At 33.3% G+C, this 17520-nt stretch overlaps 1 protein-coding gene across 1 annotated transcript; it reads left to right on the top strand.

Moving 5' to 3' along the window:
* Positions 1–1126: 1126 nt before the first annotated feature.
* On the top strand, positions 1127–4508 carry LOC145946701 (uncharacterized). Its single transcript, XM_083056458.1, has 5 exons — positions 1127–1185; positions 1975–2143; positions 2662–2857; positions 3467–3661; positions 4420–4508. The coding sequence occupies exons 1-5, from the start codon at positions 1127–1129 to the stop codon at positions 4506–4508; spliced, it is 708 nt and encodes a 235-aa protein (XP_082912584.1).
* The last annotated feature ends 13012 nt before the right edge of the window (positions 4509–17520 follow it).

Genomic DNA, 17520 nt, shown 5'->3' on the forward strand with positions numbered 1-17520 from the left:
GATTAAAGTTTATATTCTGTTGTCACATATGTCTGAACATAGTTTAAACTTTTATCTAACTATTACTTTAAAACCGGCCCTTAATATTTATGTTGCCTAGTAACAAATCTATGATTAATCAATATTTAATTTTAACGTTAAAATAGATAGACAAATAGCATAGATTCGTTAACATATAAATATTGTACAATAAATATTGATAAAATATAAGATATAATTCGTAAAGTTTTGAAAGAACGTTACGAGTTAATTTATAAGGTATCTAAAATCTATCTATCTATCATATTATAAGGTATGTAAAATATTTTATTTAGTTCTCTCTCTCTCTCTCTCTCTCTCTCTCTCTCTCTCTCTCTCTCTTTCATTACTTTTTCTTCCTTTTATTCTCTCTGTCTCCCTCTCTTTCTCTCTTTCATTACTTTTTCTCCCTTTTATTCTCTCTGTCTCCCTCTTTTTCTCTTTTTCATTACTTTTTCTCCCTTTTATTCTCTCTCTCTCTCTCTCCCTCCCACCCTCTCTTTCTCACTCTCTCTCTCTCTCTCTTTTCATTACTTTCCTTTTTATTCTCTCTTCTTTCTTCTATTTCTTTTTCATTTCACTTTTTTCCTTTCTCTCTCTCTCGTTACTTTTTCTTCCTTTTATTTTCTCTTATTATATCGTGTTTAAATTTCTTCTGTTGTATCACAATTTGATAAAAATTTTAATAATTTAATATTTTGTTAACCTACTAATGTTTGGTGTGTGTTTGTTCATACTGTGTTTAAAGCATTTATTTTATTAAAATATGAGTAATTTTAGTAAATTATTTTATTTCTTATTTTCGATATCTGATTAAAATAAAATTCAGCAATATTTCATACAGTTAAATTGTGACATTAATAAATTATTCGAAAAGCAATTGATAATTTATAGTGTATAAAAGATCAGATAAATAATTTGCATAATAAAATAATTTGCATAATTTTTTTATTCTATTGTATAATACATGTATATATTGTATGTCATGTACTTCTCATAATCATTAATTATCTTATATTTTAAAAATAAAATATAGATGGACATTTCTGCAAGCAGCAGTACATCTCAAAATGTAGATAAATTGATAGACTTAAATAATATAAACGTAATGGAATTATTAACAACAAATGAAGTTTTGGAGAACGTTCAAATGTATGATTCGACTTTGTAAGTATGAAAAAGAAAAAAATTGTAAATTAATTTGTATTTTTAAAATAATTAATATTTAATTTCTTATATTGTTATTTTTTTAGTTTTTATTGACACGTCATATTTCAATATTTTTTATTATCAAATTGAGGACCATTTCGAAAACGTATTATATTTTCAAGCCCGCTATTTCATTTTTTAATTAGTTTCAGTCATTTAAAGCGAAAATTAATTTTTTCAAATTTTAGGACCCAATGTAGATATCAATATGTTAGGTATTGACACTTCATATTTCAATATTTTTTATTATTAATCTGAGGACCATTTCGAAAACGTATTCCCATATTTTGTAACCCGATCTTTCATTTTTTAATTAGTTTCAGTCATTTAAAGCGTTAATTATTTTTTCCAAATTTTTGGATCCAATGTACGAATCAATATGTGAGGTATTGACACGTCATATTTCAATATTTTTTATTATCAATCTGAGGACCATTTTAAGGACGTATTCCCATATTTTGAAGCCCGCTCTTTCATTTTTTAATTAGTTTCAGTCATTTAAGGTAATAATTAATTTTTCAAAATTTTAGGACCCAATGTACGAATTAATATGTTAGGTATTGACACTTCCTATTTCAATATTTTTTATTATCAATCTGAGGACCATTTCGAAAACGTATACCCATATTTTGAAACCCGATCTTTTTTTCTTTAATTAGTTTGTCATTTAAAGCGATTATTATTTGTTCCAATTTTTTTGGACCCAATGTACGAATCAATATGTTATCAATATGTTTTTATTAATAGCGAAATTATTGGCTACGTGGATGGCATAGAATCTCCACGATATGTAGGCACAAAGCAACAATATAAATTTTTTAAGTTTTATTTAAATAATGGGAGAGGAAAAAGAATTCAAATTGTTTCATGGAATGATGGCATTGATTATATTCAACATCATATAACTGTAAATCATGTGAGTATTTTTTACTATTTTTCTTATTTACGAAAAAAAACATTAGTTACATTAGCAAAATTTTAGCTAATATAATTAATATAATTATATAATTGTTCATAAAATAAACTCATAAAGTTATAAAAAATCAACACTATTTTTTAATTAAAATAATGAAGTTGATATCTTTCTTAATTTTCTTTTAAAAGTTAATTTTTGCGTATTAATTTTGTAATATGAAATTTCTTAGACTCAATTGCACCAATGTTATTTTAGCTTTAAGTGAGACTTGAATATGTATCTATCTTTAACTTTCTTTCTAAATAAATAAAGATATTATATATTTAAGTCTTGCTTAAAGCCAAAGTAGGTAACGTTGATACAATCGGGCTTTAAATATTTAATTTTACAATGTTTTCTAAATTCTCAATAAGAAAAATATTATAAAAGAATAAATTAGAATACATAAATAAATAATTAAATAATATAATAATAATATAATAATAATAATAATAATAATAATAATAATAATATAACAGATTATTCATTTGAACGGTGTGCAAGTGCGCCCGCCAAAAATGGCACAATTTAATAATGGCAACGTGCCATATGAATTATTAGTAAAGTCTAATACAATCGTATCAAAAATGGGAATATTTGATCCAATTAGTTCTTTAGATACACTACCTGAATCAGTCGAATTTTGTGATGTATTAAATACTACAAATCGTATTAGTAAGTATTCTTTCATTATATTTTTAATAATTTTTTTATCATTTTTACCTATTATACTATACAATTTGGAATAAGTTAATTTTTTATCTTATCTTTTATATATTATTTTATATATTATTAATTGTTTTTCTACAAAATATATAGCTGTTATATATTGCTGTTTTTTTAAAATCTATATAGCTATTAATTGCAAATTATATACTTTTTTAAAACAAAAATAACGTGTTTTCTTTATATTAATTAATTTCTTTCATTATTTTGTGTATAAAGATATTAAAGTAAGATCATCGGTAAATAATTATTTTATGAGATATTTCATAATTTATGTAATATTATTTCAAATTATAGTATAAAATATCTTGTAAACTGTTTATTTTTTCATCCTACCATTATAATTTTTTTATACAAATATTGCAGAAAAAAATTAATTTATTGTATATATTTTTAAAAAATATGGTTTCTTTTAAAAAATTTAAAATGATCTTGCCCTGATCTTGACAACGTCAGCTAAGAAATATAAAAATGTTTTTAAAACTTTATTATAATTATATTATAAATAATAAAATTTAATTTTATTCTATTTTTTCTAATTAATTGTATACTTTACAGTCTTAAAAGAATATGTAAAAACAAATTTTCAAATAACGATAGATAAATTAAATAAAATTATTGGATGTGGTGCAATAACAAATGGTGTGTATAAATTAGAAAAACACATTATGAATTTTATAGAGGATGATTATTTTAAATATGATATTAAAAAAGGGGATCATATTGAAGTAATCGGGATTATGCAAGTAACAAGTAAAAACATTTATTATATATTATTATACTTGTTTTTAATTATTAAATCAATAACTAATAATAAGAATTTTAAATAATTATTAATATATTTAAATAATTACTAATAATATAATTAAATAATTTCTCTCTCTCTCTCTCTCTCTCTCTCTCTCTCTTTCTCTCTCTCTACTTGTACATACTATACAGATAAAGTCATATATAAATCATTCATATGTCGTGCTTACATATATGTGTATGTACATATAACACACATTTTACGAAAATTTCAGGCACCTTTTTTATTTTTACTAAGTTTCTAAACTGATATCTGAAGATTCACTTATATTCCTTTATTCAATTCTAATGGTGAAGTCGTGTTATTTTGTATATACAAATTATCAATAAAAAGAATAACTTGTCTAAATAAATTAATCGTTTGGTTGATAACCATACAATCCTTTTAGGATCTCATTAAAATCTTCTTTACAATTCCATTTACAAAAAAAATAATCACATAATCCCTTTATATCAAAATAATATTATATATATACACACACATATATATATATATATATGTATACACATATATGTATATATAATTGTTGGAACTAGAGTTCATGGTACTTTTTACCATCGCAGCGCGCTGCAGTATCTACCGCGACTCTAGGGTGAGCGCTGAGGCGACCTACCGGTCCGCTCTCTCTTGCAGTACGCGACATATTGTTATACACAAGAGAGAACTGTATTAACCTAAAAATAAACTCGACATTATTCCTTAGATTCGTTAACTTTATACAATAACCAGAGACCTACCAACAGGTTATGGACCCAGCACGCTTCCACTGCGCCCAAGGATTGTGTTTTTTAGTGACAGAGTTCGCGGAAAATTAGAGAAATACACTCGAGTAGTGCGCGAAAAGCATCGTCGCCAGTGTGTGCTAGTGAAATCGCATAACGTAATTGCATGATAATGGCTAACAATACAGTTAAAATCGAGTTCTCGGCAGCAGCCAAGCTCAGGGCCGGTAACTACAAGCTGTGGAGATTTAACGTCGAACGTCATTTGAAGAATCAAAATGTATGGGAGTTTGTCGTCGAAAACAAGAAACCAGTTAAAGACGAACAAGAAACGGCAGCAGCGTTCGCTGCAAGAGAGGCTGCGTTCAACCCGAAGAATATTGTCGCCGAATTGATAATCAGCAACTCCTTAGAAGAATCTGAGGTGGATCATATTATAACCTGTGAAAGCGCGTACGAGATGTGGACAGCGCTGCAGCGTGTTCACGAGAAGAAAGATCCGACCAATAAGTTAGTTGCGTCGCAAGCTTTCCATGATTACAGGTATGAGAATGGAATAGAAATGTCCAAACATATTGCTAATGTTAAGAATTTGGCACGTAGATGTAAGGATCTTGGTGATAAGCTGTCTGATATTTCAGTTATGGCAAAATTATTGCAAGGATTGCCGGCAAAATATCGTAGTGTTGCGACGATTTGGCGTAATAAGAGTGAGGCCGACCAAAAATTGAGTGAGCTTTATGCTATGTTGGAACACGAGGAAGCTGCTCAAGACGCTGATGATTTGGCAGCGGCTAAAATGGAAGCTCTTAATATTAAACAAGAAGCCAGCAAGAAAAAGTGACAACAGAAGAAGTCGTCAAAGTTTACGTCAAAAAGAAGCAAAGAATCTATCCGTTGTTTTAACTGCGAAGGGCTAGGCCATGTAGCAGCCAAGTGTCCGAGTGCCAAAAGAGAAGGTGCTTCGAAGCAGAATTCAGCAGAGAAGACCAGTGGAGCGATGATCTTAGCAGCAAACGCAATTCTGAAAACGAGTGACGAATGGTTGGCCGATAGTGGGGCGTCAGCACATATCACTGGAAGACGAGAATGGTTCTCAAGGTTCGAACCCGTGTCGACGAAGTTTTCATTGGCAAACAGTGAGCAAGTGTCCATTGAAGGTCGTGGTGAAGTCGAAGTCGAGTGCCTAGTAGGAGAAAAATGGCAGTTAGTGACTCTGAAGAAAGTATTCTACATACCTGGATTCAAGAAGAATCTGTTCAGCATCGGCGCTGCAGGAGAATTAGATGTGACCTGCCAGACTAAGAAGAATTCGATGAGCTTCAAAAGAGACGGAAAAATGGTAGCCGAGGCCAGGAAGGCTGATAATAATTTGTTCATCATGAAAATGAGAGTGTGTTGTCAACGACTACCGGAAGCAAATGCCATTACGAATTTACAAATGTGGCATGAACGTCTAGGACATATTGGAGTCCATGCCATTAAGGAAATGTCAAAACGCGGCATACTTGAAGGCCTTGATGTACCAGATAGTGCCAAACTACAGTGCGAGGCATGTGAATTGGCAAAGTCACGTCGCCGCACTTTCAGAACAAATACGAAAAAGGCCGAGTATCAGCCAGGCGAATTAATTCATACGGACGTCAGTGGTCCGTTTCCAACGGCATCGTATAGTGGCAAGCGATGGTTCATTTTATTCAAGGATGAAGCAACAGGATTCCGAATGGTATTTTTTATGCGTCACAAGAATGAGGCATTCGAAGCTTTCAAGAAATTTATAAACTTGATTGAGAACAAGTGGGAGCGACGCGTGAAGATACTTCGGAGCGACAATGGTCTAGAGTACGAGAACCATGTTTTTCTGTCTTACTTGGAGTCAAAAGGCATTGAACACGAACCGACAGCTCCATACACACCGGAGCAGAACGGGCGAGCGGAGAGAGATAATCAGACTATCGACGACTGTGCGCGGGCCATGCTCGTGCAAAAGATCTTGATGAACGACTGTGGGCAGAAGCGGTACGGACAGCCGTCTATTTATTAAATCGCACGCCTACAAAGCAAAGTCCAGGTTCAACACCATACGAGAAGTGGTCTGGGAAGAAAATATCGATGTTACACATTCGCACCTTTGGATCAACCGCTTATGTACATGTGCCGAAGATTAAACGGACCAAATGGATGCCAAAGGCTCGAAAGATGATTCTGATCGGCTATGAAGGAGAGTCGACGAATTATCGGTTAATGGAGCCGAATAATCCTAAGAAGGTGGTTGTGTCGGCGAATGTCAAGTTCCATGAGGAGAGCAAGTGTGAAGTCGAAAAAGCAAACACGAAGCTGCAGTTTGCTGAAGAAGAGCATAAAGAAGTGCCTGCAATTGAAGATGTCAGCGTTGAAGATGTCGGCGTTGAAGATGTTGGTGTTGAAGAATTGCACACGGCTCCAAACAGTCGTCGATATGAACTAAGAAATCGCAAGGATATACGTCAACCGAAGAGATTCGAAGTAAATTTCATCGAGTTCGAAGAGCCATCGACGTACGCTGAGGCCATGGCTAGCAGTAATGCAAGAGAATGGCAAGAAACAGTCAATGCCGAACTGCAGGCACTCCAGAAAACCAAAACATGGACAGTCGCGACCTTGCCAAAAGGAAAGAAAGCCATTTCATCTAAATGGGTTTTCAAGATAAAGCGCAATGAGACTGGTAATATTGAACGGTTCAAGGCTCGGCTAGTTGCAAGAGGCTACAGTCAAAGAGAAGGGATCGATTATACGGAGAGCTTTGCGCCGGTGGTTCGGTATGAAAGCGTACGTGCCCTGTTAGCCATGGCAGCATTACAGAACTTCGAGATCGGACAGTTCGATATCAAGACCGCGTTCTTGAATGGCATACTTGAAGAAGAAATTTACATGCGGTTACCAGAAGGAGCAGCTAATGAAGATACCATAGTCAGGCTCGAAAAATCCTTGTACGGTTTGAAGCAATCGCCACACCAATGGAATAAGCGGTTCCATGAGTTTCTGGTAAGGTTTGAATTCAAGGCCAGTGATGCGGACAGATGCGTGTACAGCGGATTCATTAATGGTGAGACAGTGCTATTAGCACTGTATGTAGATGATGGTCTTGTGCTGGCGAAGAGTCAAGATGCAATTGACATGGTTCTCAAAGTCCTGAAGTCCGAATTTGAAGTGACGATCGGTAGTGCAGCTTATTTCTTAGGTCTAGAAATCAAGAAAAATTCTGATGCCGGAACAATTACGATTAGTCAAGGACAGTACATTACAAGGATGTTAGAGAAGTTCAAGATGACGGATGCAAAGCCAGTGTCAACGCCAGCTGAAGCAAATAAAAATCTGAAGCCCTTACCAGAAAGTCAAGTTGATGCATCAATGAAAGGAATTCCATATCAACAAGCTGTTGGCTCGTTGATGTTCGCAGCCTGTGTGTCAAGACCAGACATCATGTTCGCAGTAGCTAACGTCAGCAAGTTCTTAATAAATCCGTCAATAGATCATTGGAAGGCAGTAAAGAGAATACTGCGTTATCTTAAAGGAACAAGCAGTCAGGGCATTACTTACTGGTCTAATGGAAATAGTCAACTTATTGGATATTGTGATGCAGATTACGCTAATGACGAAGAAACGAGAAAATCAACGACAGGTCTGACAATACTACTGGCTGGAGGACCAATCATTTGGGCGAGTCGACGACAAAGAGTAGTAGTACAATCAACGGCGGAGTCTGAATATGGTATATTGCGGCAGCAGATGCAACAAAGGAGATACTATGGATACGACAGCTAATGAAGAACATTGATGCTGAACAAAAAGGCGCGACGATGCTGCGAATTGATAATCAGGCGGCAATCAAGCTGATACGCAATCCAGAATTACACCGTCCAACAAAACATATCGATGTTCGGTATCATCTAATAAGAGATCACGCCGAAAAAGGGAACATCGAGGTGGAGTACGTGTCAAGCAAGGAACAGTTAGCAGACATTTTTACAAAGGGTCTGCCAAAGGAAACATTTTCACAAATTCGGAGCAGCCTTAATGTCGGCTAATTAATATTCATAAATAGTACACGAACTAGTGGGAGTGTTGGAACTAGAGTTCATGGTACTTTTTACCATCGCAGCGCGCTGCAGTATCTACCGCGACTCTAGGGTGAGCGCTGAGGCGACCTACCGGTCCGCTCTCTCTTGCAGTACGCGACATATTGTTATACACAAGAGAGAACTGTATTAACCTAAAAATAAACTCGACATTATTCCTTAGATTCGTTAACTTTATACAATAACCAGAGACCTACCAACAATAATTTTTTAATATTTAATAAATATTTTTATAATTTTATAGTTATGCCACCATATTTAGTTGTATCTGATTTAAAAGAAGTAAACAAAATTGATGGACATATGCCACTGCTAGCAGTTTTAAAAGGCACACAAATATTAAAAAAAAGAAAAATTGAAGACTCATCTGATCAGGTATAATTATTACACAATTATTATGTGAAAAACCTTATTTATTCTTAATTTATAATGATACATAATTTTATAAACTTAATACTAAAATAGGAAGAACAAAAACGTTGAAATGATATTTTGATGTCGTTTTCACCAACTTTGTATCTAAATTTAATTAATATGATGTCAAATTAACATCATTTTGATTTTTTTGTTCTTTAGAAATCGTTTCCTTAAAAAAAAGACATATTATAGTTAATTTAATGTAATTATAATACAAAAAAAATAATTCTAATTATATATAAAAAATATTTTAATTCTTTTTTTAAATTACTATCCTGAGAATTAACAGATCTTTTAAAAATCTTTTTTTGATTTTTTTTATGATAATTTTTTTAAGGTTTCTGGTCTTTTATTGATAATAAATTATAATGTCAAAAACGAAATACCATATGATTTTTTTATTGAGAAATACATCAAAATAAAGTTTTTAAAAATACGATTACTAACGTTTAATTATTATTTATTAATGAACATCTGTATAACTCATCTACATTTTAAACGAAAATAGAACTTTCGATAATTGAGCATAATTTATTTAGCTATTTAATTTACGAATTAATAATTGAGATTTTGTTAGATTTTATTATATTATGTACATATGATGTAGTTATATATATATATATATATATATATATTCAGGGTGTCCCATTTTAAAAAACGTACTTCGATAATTTTTCAACGAAGCATTTTCAGCAAAAATGTTTTAGACAAAAGTTGTATGGTTTCGAGGGTGACATAAAATAGTGCCATTGATTTGACCTTGAAAACTGAATATTTTACAAGATATTTTACATTTTGGTATAAAATTGTTAGCTTCAAACCTTTATAACTCAAAGAGTACTCCTTGAAAAAGTACTTTATTATAGGGTTTTGGAAAGCTCTCGAGATAAGCTACAAGAATATACAATGAAAAATAGATGGTTCCGTTTAAGAAATTGAAGTTGACCTTTACGTGACCTTCAAATGACTTTTCAAGGTCAAATCAATGGCACCATCTTATGTCCCTATTGAAACCATACAACTTTTGTCTGAAACATTTTTGCTGAAAATGGTTCGTTGAAGAATTATCGAGGTGCGTTTTCTTAAAATGGGACACCCTGTATAATGTATATTATAAATATAGTTATATTATCAAATAATTCTTTTTAAAAATTATTTTGATATATTTCCCAAAAAAAAGTTATAATTTATCGCTTCTGACGTTATAATTTCATGGGTTTCTAATTAATTTATGCACACGCGCATGCGCATATACACAAATACATCACACAAACTGAAAAACACATATACGCGTTATGTATATTTATATTTTATAAATTTATATTATTTCGTTTTTTGCAGGAAGCAAAAGAAACTCCATATAATTTTTATTCAAAAACGTTTATAAAAATTATTGTTATAAAATTATAAATTATTATAAATTATTTTAAAAATTGGTTTTTATGTTTAAAAATAGTTTTCTGTTTATGAATAATTTTATGAATTATTTAATTTTTAATTATAAATAATTTAAAAAATTATTATTATAAATAAAATTAATTATTGTTAATTATTTGTACCTTGTTTTATTCTTTCTATTTTAATATATGGTAGGCAATATTAATTTAGTAATAAATCAATGTTAAAATAATAATAATTAATAATATAATTTCAATAATATATTACTATAAAATTAAACTATTTAAATTATATTATTATTAAATATATTTAGTACATTAGTAATAATAATAATAATAATAACAATAATAATAATTTATAAATATAATATATTATAATCATTTTTAATATTACATATAAATATTAATTTAATAAAATGAACATCATAAAATTGGAAATAATAAATAACACAAAATTGCTAATATTATCATTCATTTACATTACTTATCTTTTTTGCTTAAAAATATAAATGTATAAATTTTTTGTTTGTATTTAAAAAAAAAAATTTATTTCCATAATAAATTAAATTATTATTTCTACTGTTACTATTACTTTAACATAAATCATTATTTGTTATTAAATTTAAAAAGCAAAATGTTAAATATATATTTCTTTATAGACATAATTTTTTACGTATCTATTATTCCGTTGATTACCAAGATAAACTTTTAATGCTTTCCAAGAACGAACTCGCGAAAAGGCAACATAAAGTTGTCCATGATTAAAAACATCTTTACGAAGATCTAGACCAAATTTATCAAATGTTTGTCCTTGAGATTTGTTAATTGTCATAGCAAAAGCTAATTTTATCGGAAATTGTCTTCTAGAAAAAGTAAAGGGATATATATTTTCGCAACATAATGTTATACGATTTAAAAATACAATGTCTCCTGCTTTGTCGCCTGTTATAATTTTACACTTTAATAAATGATCTGCAAGTTCTATAACCATTAATCTTGTTCCATTGCAAAGACCTTCTGATTGATACTAAGATTTCTAATCAACATAACAATACAATTTGGTCTTAAACGCAATTCATGGGGAAGAAGAGATGATAGAGATAAACTATTTAAATATTCTGGTAATAAAGCTTCACCAAGGTCACCATTATCATTATTTACAGCGCTGTCTACACTTGTATAAATTCGTTCACCTGTTATATCTAATAATTCAACAACTTTTTTATTGATTTCATCTACATCAACATTTCTTGCAGAAAGTATCGCACATTTAGTTACTTTGACAAATTCCTTTTTTCGTATTAATTCACCATATATATCTTCCACAATATCTGCATTAATAGGTGTTACACAACATTCAGGAATCTGTATGTTATCATTGAAATCATTTAATATACCATCTCCCATATCTAATAAAAACTTTGCAAATTCAATTTCTTCTGGGAGAACTCGCATATTTTGTGTTAAAGAAAATTTTACGAAATGTTTCCAAATAGAACTAAATTTAATAGAAAGATTAACAATTTCACTTCGAGTAACATGTACTTTTATAGGCAAAAGTTGTCTAAAATCACCACCTAATAAAACAATTTTTCCGCCAAAAGGAAAATCATTATTCATAACATCACGCAATGTTCTATCCATAATCTCTAAAGCATATCGTGGTGCCATTGGTGCTTCATCCCAAATATAAATATCAGTTTCTTTCAAATATTGAGCTTCTTTAGATTATATTTTAATAGCAAATGATGAATCAGCAAATAATGGAACTGGTAATCCAAATGTCTTATGAACTGTTTTTCCAGTAGGCAATAATGTCGCTGCAATACCCGTAAAAGCCATTGTACACACGCGTTTATTTCTAATTCTAGCTAAATGATAGATAGTTGTATATATAAATGTTTTACCTGATCCACCCGGACCATCAATATAAAAACAATTATTATGATTGTTATCATTGTTTAATCTATCTAAAATATCGACTATCTCTTTTTGCTTTTCATTTAATTGTTTATATTGTTTAGTACCTATTTCCATAACTTCTTCAAGTATTATATAATTCTCCTCTTCATTATTTTCTATTAATTGTTCCATTTGTGGGAAATCAGCAAGACTTTTATCTTCAGTACGTAGTATACTATTAATTTGCGCATAGGCTTTATTTTGTCCTTGTAATATACCAAATTGTCGAACGTAATCCTCAGACATTGCTACTTAAAAATTTTCCCACAACTCTTCAGGATGTTGCGGCTGACAATGTAATAATATACGTACAAATAATCTACGAAGTTGTTTTGGCATCATCCATCCAACAGCTTCATTCATAGCTCGTTTCCATTCATCATCATCTTCGATTAAACCTAACGCCAAACATGCCGCTGAAAATGATGGACAAAATTCTCCATTTACAGTTCTTAAATCATTAAAACTTGTAGCTCCCTTTACTGTGAGTAACAATAATCGTAAATGATATAATTCTGTTTGTGATGGGCTAACGAAATACATTCGTCCTATACAATTAAAATAGTTTTTGCGTTTAATCCAACGCGATACATTTCTGTCATTAATTTTCTCTTTTTTAAATGTATAATTACGTGGAATTTCAATATATAAATATTGTCTTGCTTCTTCATCACGTGAGTTCAATGAGAAATAATCTATTAACATTGTAACTTGATTTAAAGCAGAAGTCATTGCGTCATTAATACATTCATTTTCAATTATAATAGTTTGTTCATTCGGAAGATGAACTGGTAAACGCATTATAGCATGACTTTTATCCTGTAATTTTTTACCAAGAATTCGCCAACTGGCTTCTACAGGTCCGATATAACGAGTTTCGATATAATTATGTATCTCATCATGATCAATAATTATATTTTCTGTTATTGGCTCAATGGTTATAGCAGCAACATCATGTCCTTTATAAATATATTTATATAAATATTTAACTGATTTAATACTTGAAACTATCTCAACATTAATATGACAATTAAATATAATTGATAAAATAGGACAATATGAAACAACATAACGATTATCAACTATATATCCACCAGGACGTTCAAAATTTTTACCATTATCACGCCGACGATAATAAGGATAAGCATCTTCATCCATTCTAGTTTCTTCTAAAAAAGATTTCGGATAACGTTTCGAACAATGTCCATCTACTAAACACCAATCACCACAAGGTCCATGAATCATATGTTTCATAACTATATCATGTAAAATTTGATTCTCACATGGATCAGGAATTTCAGCAGAAATATATTTATCAACAATCTGTGGGGTTATTATTTTAAAATTATATTTTAAAGTAATTAACATATGAACATGTGGCAAACCACGTTTTTGAAATTCAATAACATACACAAACGCTGCTACATCACCAAAAAGTTTTTGCTTAACTATTAAATCAATTAAATAATATTTTTTAATATTAAATACACGAGCACAAATGTCAGGTCTATCAGAAGCTTGTTGACCAGGCAAGAGATTTTCCTCAATTTCACGCCATTTTGGATTGCAAGTCATAGTAATAAAAAGGTCTGGTTTACCAAATTTACTAACAATTGCCATGGCATCTTGATAATTTTGTAACATATTACTCGGCGATCCAATAAACGTGGAAGGAAGTATAACCATTTTACCAGTACGGCCATTTAAATTATTTGCCATAGTTTGAACATAATCTCTTAAACCTTGATATGTTTCAGAACGTAATTCTTTTTGATGATTTTTGCAATAATTAATTCTATCTTTTTCTATTTTTACATAACTATCTACAAGCCACTGTTAAAATAGACGACGTCCTGATAAAAAAACATTAAATTCATCACGAATAGCCATACGATATTTAATATACTGTCCCCGAGTTATTCGTTTATTACTATTTAATTTTGTTAAATGACAATGCCATCCTTGAGTACCATACGGATAAAATAATGGATATATCCATGGTTCAACATTTGGATCCATACTACTAACATTTTGCAAAGTTTTAGTATTTCTATTACGTATTGTTACGTATGATTCTGGAATTTCTCCATTAGCAGTTGTACGAAAAACAGCAGCAACTTCATTAGTTCTTTGAAAATTAAATCGGCGTCGATCCATGCCTGATCTTAACGTAAATAATAATTGTAATTCTGAAAACGATTCTTCAGATTCTGTCTCTAATTGTTGTTGATTTTTTAATTCTTCACTCATCATTAGATAAGAGCGAGCAAATATATTCAATTCTCGCATTATATATTCAAGATTTTCTACGATTTCAGAATCTAAATGTGAATTTTCATTAAGACGATAATTTATTGCTTCATTAGAATCTACAATAAAAAGCTGACCATAAGTCGGATTTTCATTTTGAGCAGCATACAATGCTGTATTAATCTGATAATAAATCTGCCCATGTATTTTGAAGCAATATGGACCTGGTCTCCTGTTTTCAAAATTAACCAAATTAGCGTTAAATGATGCGAATGAAAATGAACTATTATAACTACGAATATGTTGGAAAAAATTATTTGATTTTGCATGACTACCGTCGAATAAACTACGTAGAAATTGTGGAAGTTGAGGCAAAGTTTCTAAATACACAGCACCATGATTACAACAATCATGAAATGAATTACCTTTGTTATGAATTTTTTCAGCTGCAAAATGTTTAGCATTACAATGAATACAAATCACATCCATAGAATCTATATAATATTCAACGTTTTTTAATGCATTTGTACTATTAATATTTATAAGAGGCTGTTGTCTTTTTCTTGATCTGTAATTGATTTGCTTTTCCGCCCGTCGTTGTTTTCTTGTTACAATATTTAAAAAATTTTCAACGTTTTGATTTCTAAATTCTATACCATAATTATCATTAGAAGAGGCTGCAATGTGTTCTTCCTCAACTTCATTATTTAATTCTATTATATGATTTTTAAAATTATTTGTTTTTATTGTATTTATTTCTTTTTCAATTTGACGACGACGTCGTTGATTCTCATTTCTTTTTTCACGACATCGTTGTTGAAATTCTTCTTCTTCTGCAGTGCGTTGAATTCTACGTCTTGGCATTTTATAAAAATGATATAGAAGAATAAAATACTATGTTAAAAATGTTGACATATAATAATAAATATAAGCTTACAATTTAGTATAAGTATAAAAAAACAATATTAAATGTAAGTTAAATATAAAGTAAAAAATGTAGGAAATAAGATATTAATTAATAATGCATAAATTTATTAATTAAAGACAATAATTAAGCACAATACAGCTATTAATCTGGTGAATCTTATCACTCAGACAAAAATACAATGTAATATTTGGTAAAATAATAAAATAGTAAAATATACTAAATAAATAAAAACAATCAAAAGTTAAAAGAAACACTTTGATCGAGCAATGAGTTTTTTTTTTTTATTAAACGATTTAATTTAATCAGCCTCTCCTTTAAGTTGTATCACGACAGATTAAGTTAAATTAAGTTAGGTTGAGTTAGATTAGGTTAAAGTTAAGTCTCTCTCGTGGGATGCGGCCTTGCCGTGGCGAGAGGGCTCACCCCTTGCAAGAGGATAGTCTTGCAAGGGGTGCTAACAGCATCCCGTACCCGAGTAACGTCGGGTACATCAACTCCCCGAGTCTGGGGAGTTTTCCCAGTCCCGGGGAGCCCTCCCTTTGGGAGGAGGGGGCCCACTTCCCCTATAGAGCTTCGGCTCGTATGTGGTAGAGGATGGCGACCTTGAATACAAACGCCCGGTGGCATGGCACCGTTAGAAGAGGGCATTGCACGGCGCTTCGGCGCTTGCCCTCCCGCCATGCATTTTGCGGCCCGGGCCGCGGGGTTCTTGCTCTGTTTTCCCGGGGGGGTGTTTTCGGGGGTTTTTCTCCCGGGGGTATTCCCCCCGGGGTCTCGGGGTGGGGATTTCATGCGGCTGGGGCCGCGGGGGAGGGGACCAGCTGTGATCACCCGAGGGGCCTTGCCCGGAGGGTTTAACCCGAGGGGCGGCGCCCGGAGGGGATCACAGCGGTCAGTCGCCGGGGCCGCTCGGACGTATTCCGAGGCGGGGCCCGGCGACAAGAAGTACCCCAGGGTGCTGGTTGGGAGTTCCCAGGCTGGGTAGCCTGGGTCTCCGTCCCAGCGTCCCTGGGGGGTAGCCGCGCCCGGGCCACTCGGACGTACTCCGAGCTCGGGTCGGGCGCGGCGCGGAGGTCACGCGCGGTTACCCGAGGGGCTTTGCCCGGAGGGGTTACCCAAGGGGCATAGCCCGGAGGGTGCCACGCGGACCTGCCGCCGAGGCCGCTCGGACTTATTCCGAGGCAGGGCTCGGCGGCGAGAGCAGGTACTCCTGGCCGGTCGGGACCGTTTCCCCTTCCGAACCGGCCGGTCAGGAGAGGCGTAGTCCCTTCCGCTGGACGTGATTCCCGGCGGGGGGACGTGCTGGTCGCCACGGCTGGCAAGGTGTGGACGGGGAGCGGCGTCCTCACCCCAACCGTCCGTGGGGCCCCCTGGGTGGCGCCACCCCCAGCGGTGCCCGCGCTGTCGGAGGCGCGGGACCCCCGAAAAACCCGTGTGCGGTGTCACAGCTTCACACGGGGGAGTAAGGGGCTGGAGCCGGGCCAGGGGAGGTCTTTATCCCCTCTGGTTTCGGCATAGGTGGGCTCCCGGTGAGTCCACCGGGCCCGGCCGGCGGAGTGTGCCGGTCATGTTTCGGGCACTTCGTCGGTCGGTGGGAGATACGCCGGCCCACCGAGCCGCTGGGGGAAATGGGATTCAACCGAAATGAATACCAAGAGAACCAAACAAACAAAAAACCTGCAGAAAAATAAAACAAACCAAGAAGGAAACATGGATGCAAACCTAAGGGAGGCGAGAGTCATCCTTGAAAAGTGTGACTCCGATACAAGCGTCGAATCACGCCATGCGCTGGTGTCTACGGAGGCTTTGATGGTCTCCAATGACATAATGAAGGGTTATATGACGGACTCCACTGTGAGTATGTCCACCGAAGCGGAGCCCGAAGCGGATCATCCTGAGGTATTATCAGGATATACCAAGGAGAAAAAAAGAGGCAGGAAGCCATTAGACCCGAAGGCTGGTGGGGGGAAATTAAGAAGGAATAAGGAAGGAACTGAGGAGCAAGGAGAG

This window comes from Prenolepis imparis, unplaced genomic scaffold, assembly GCF_030444845.1.
Source record: "Prenolepis imparis isolate NDT839.2.m4 unplaced genomic scaffold, iyPreImpa1.0 SCAF_18, whole genome shotgun sequence".
NCBI lineage: Eukaryota > Metazoa > Arthropoda > Insecta > Hymenoptera > Formicidae > Prenolepis > Prenolepis imparis.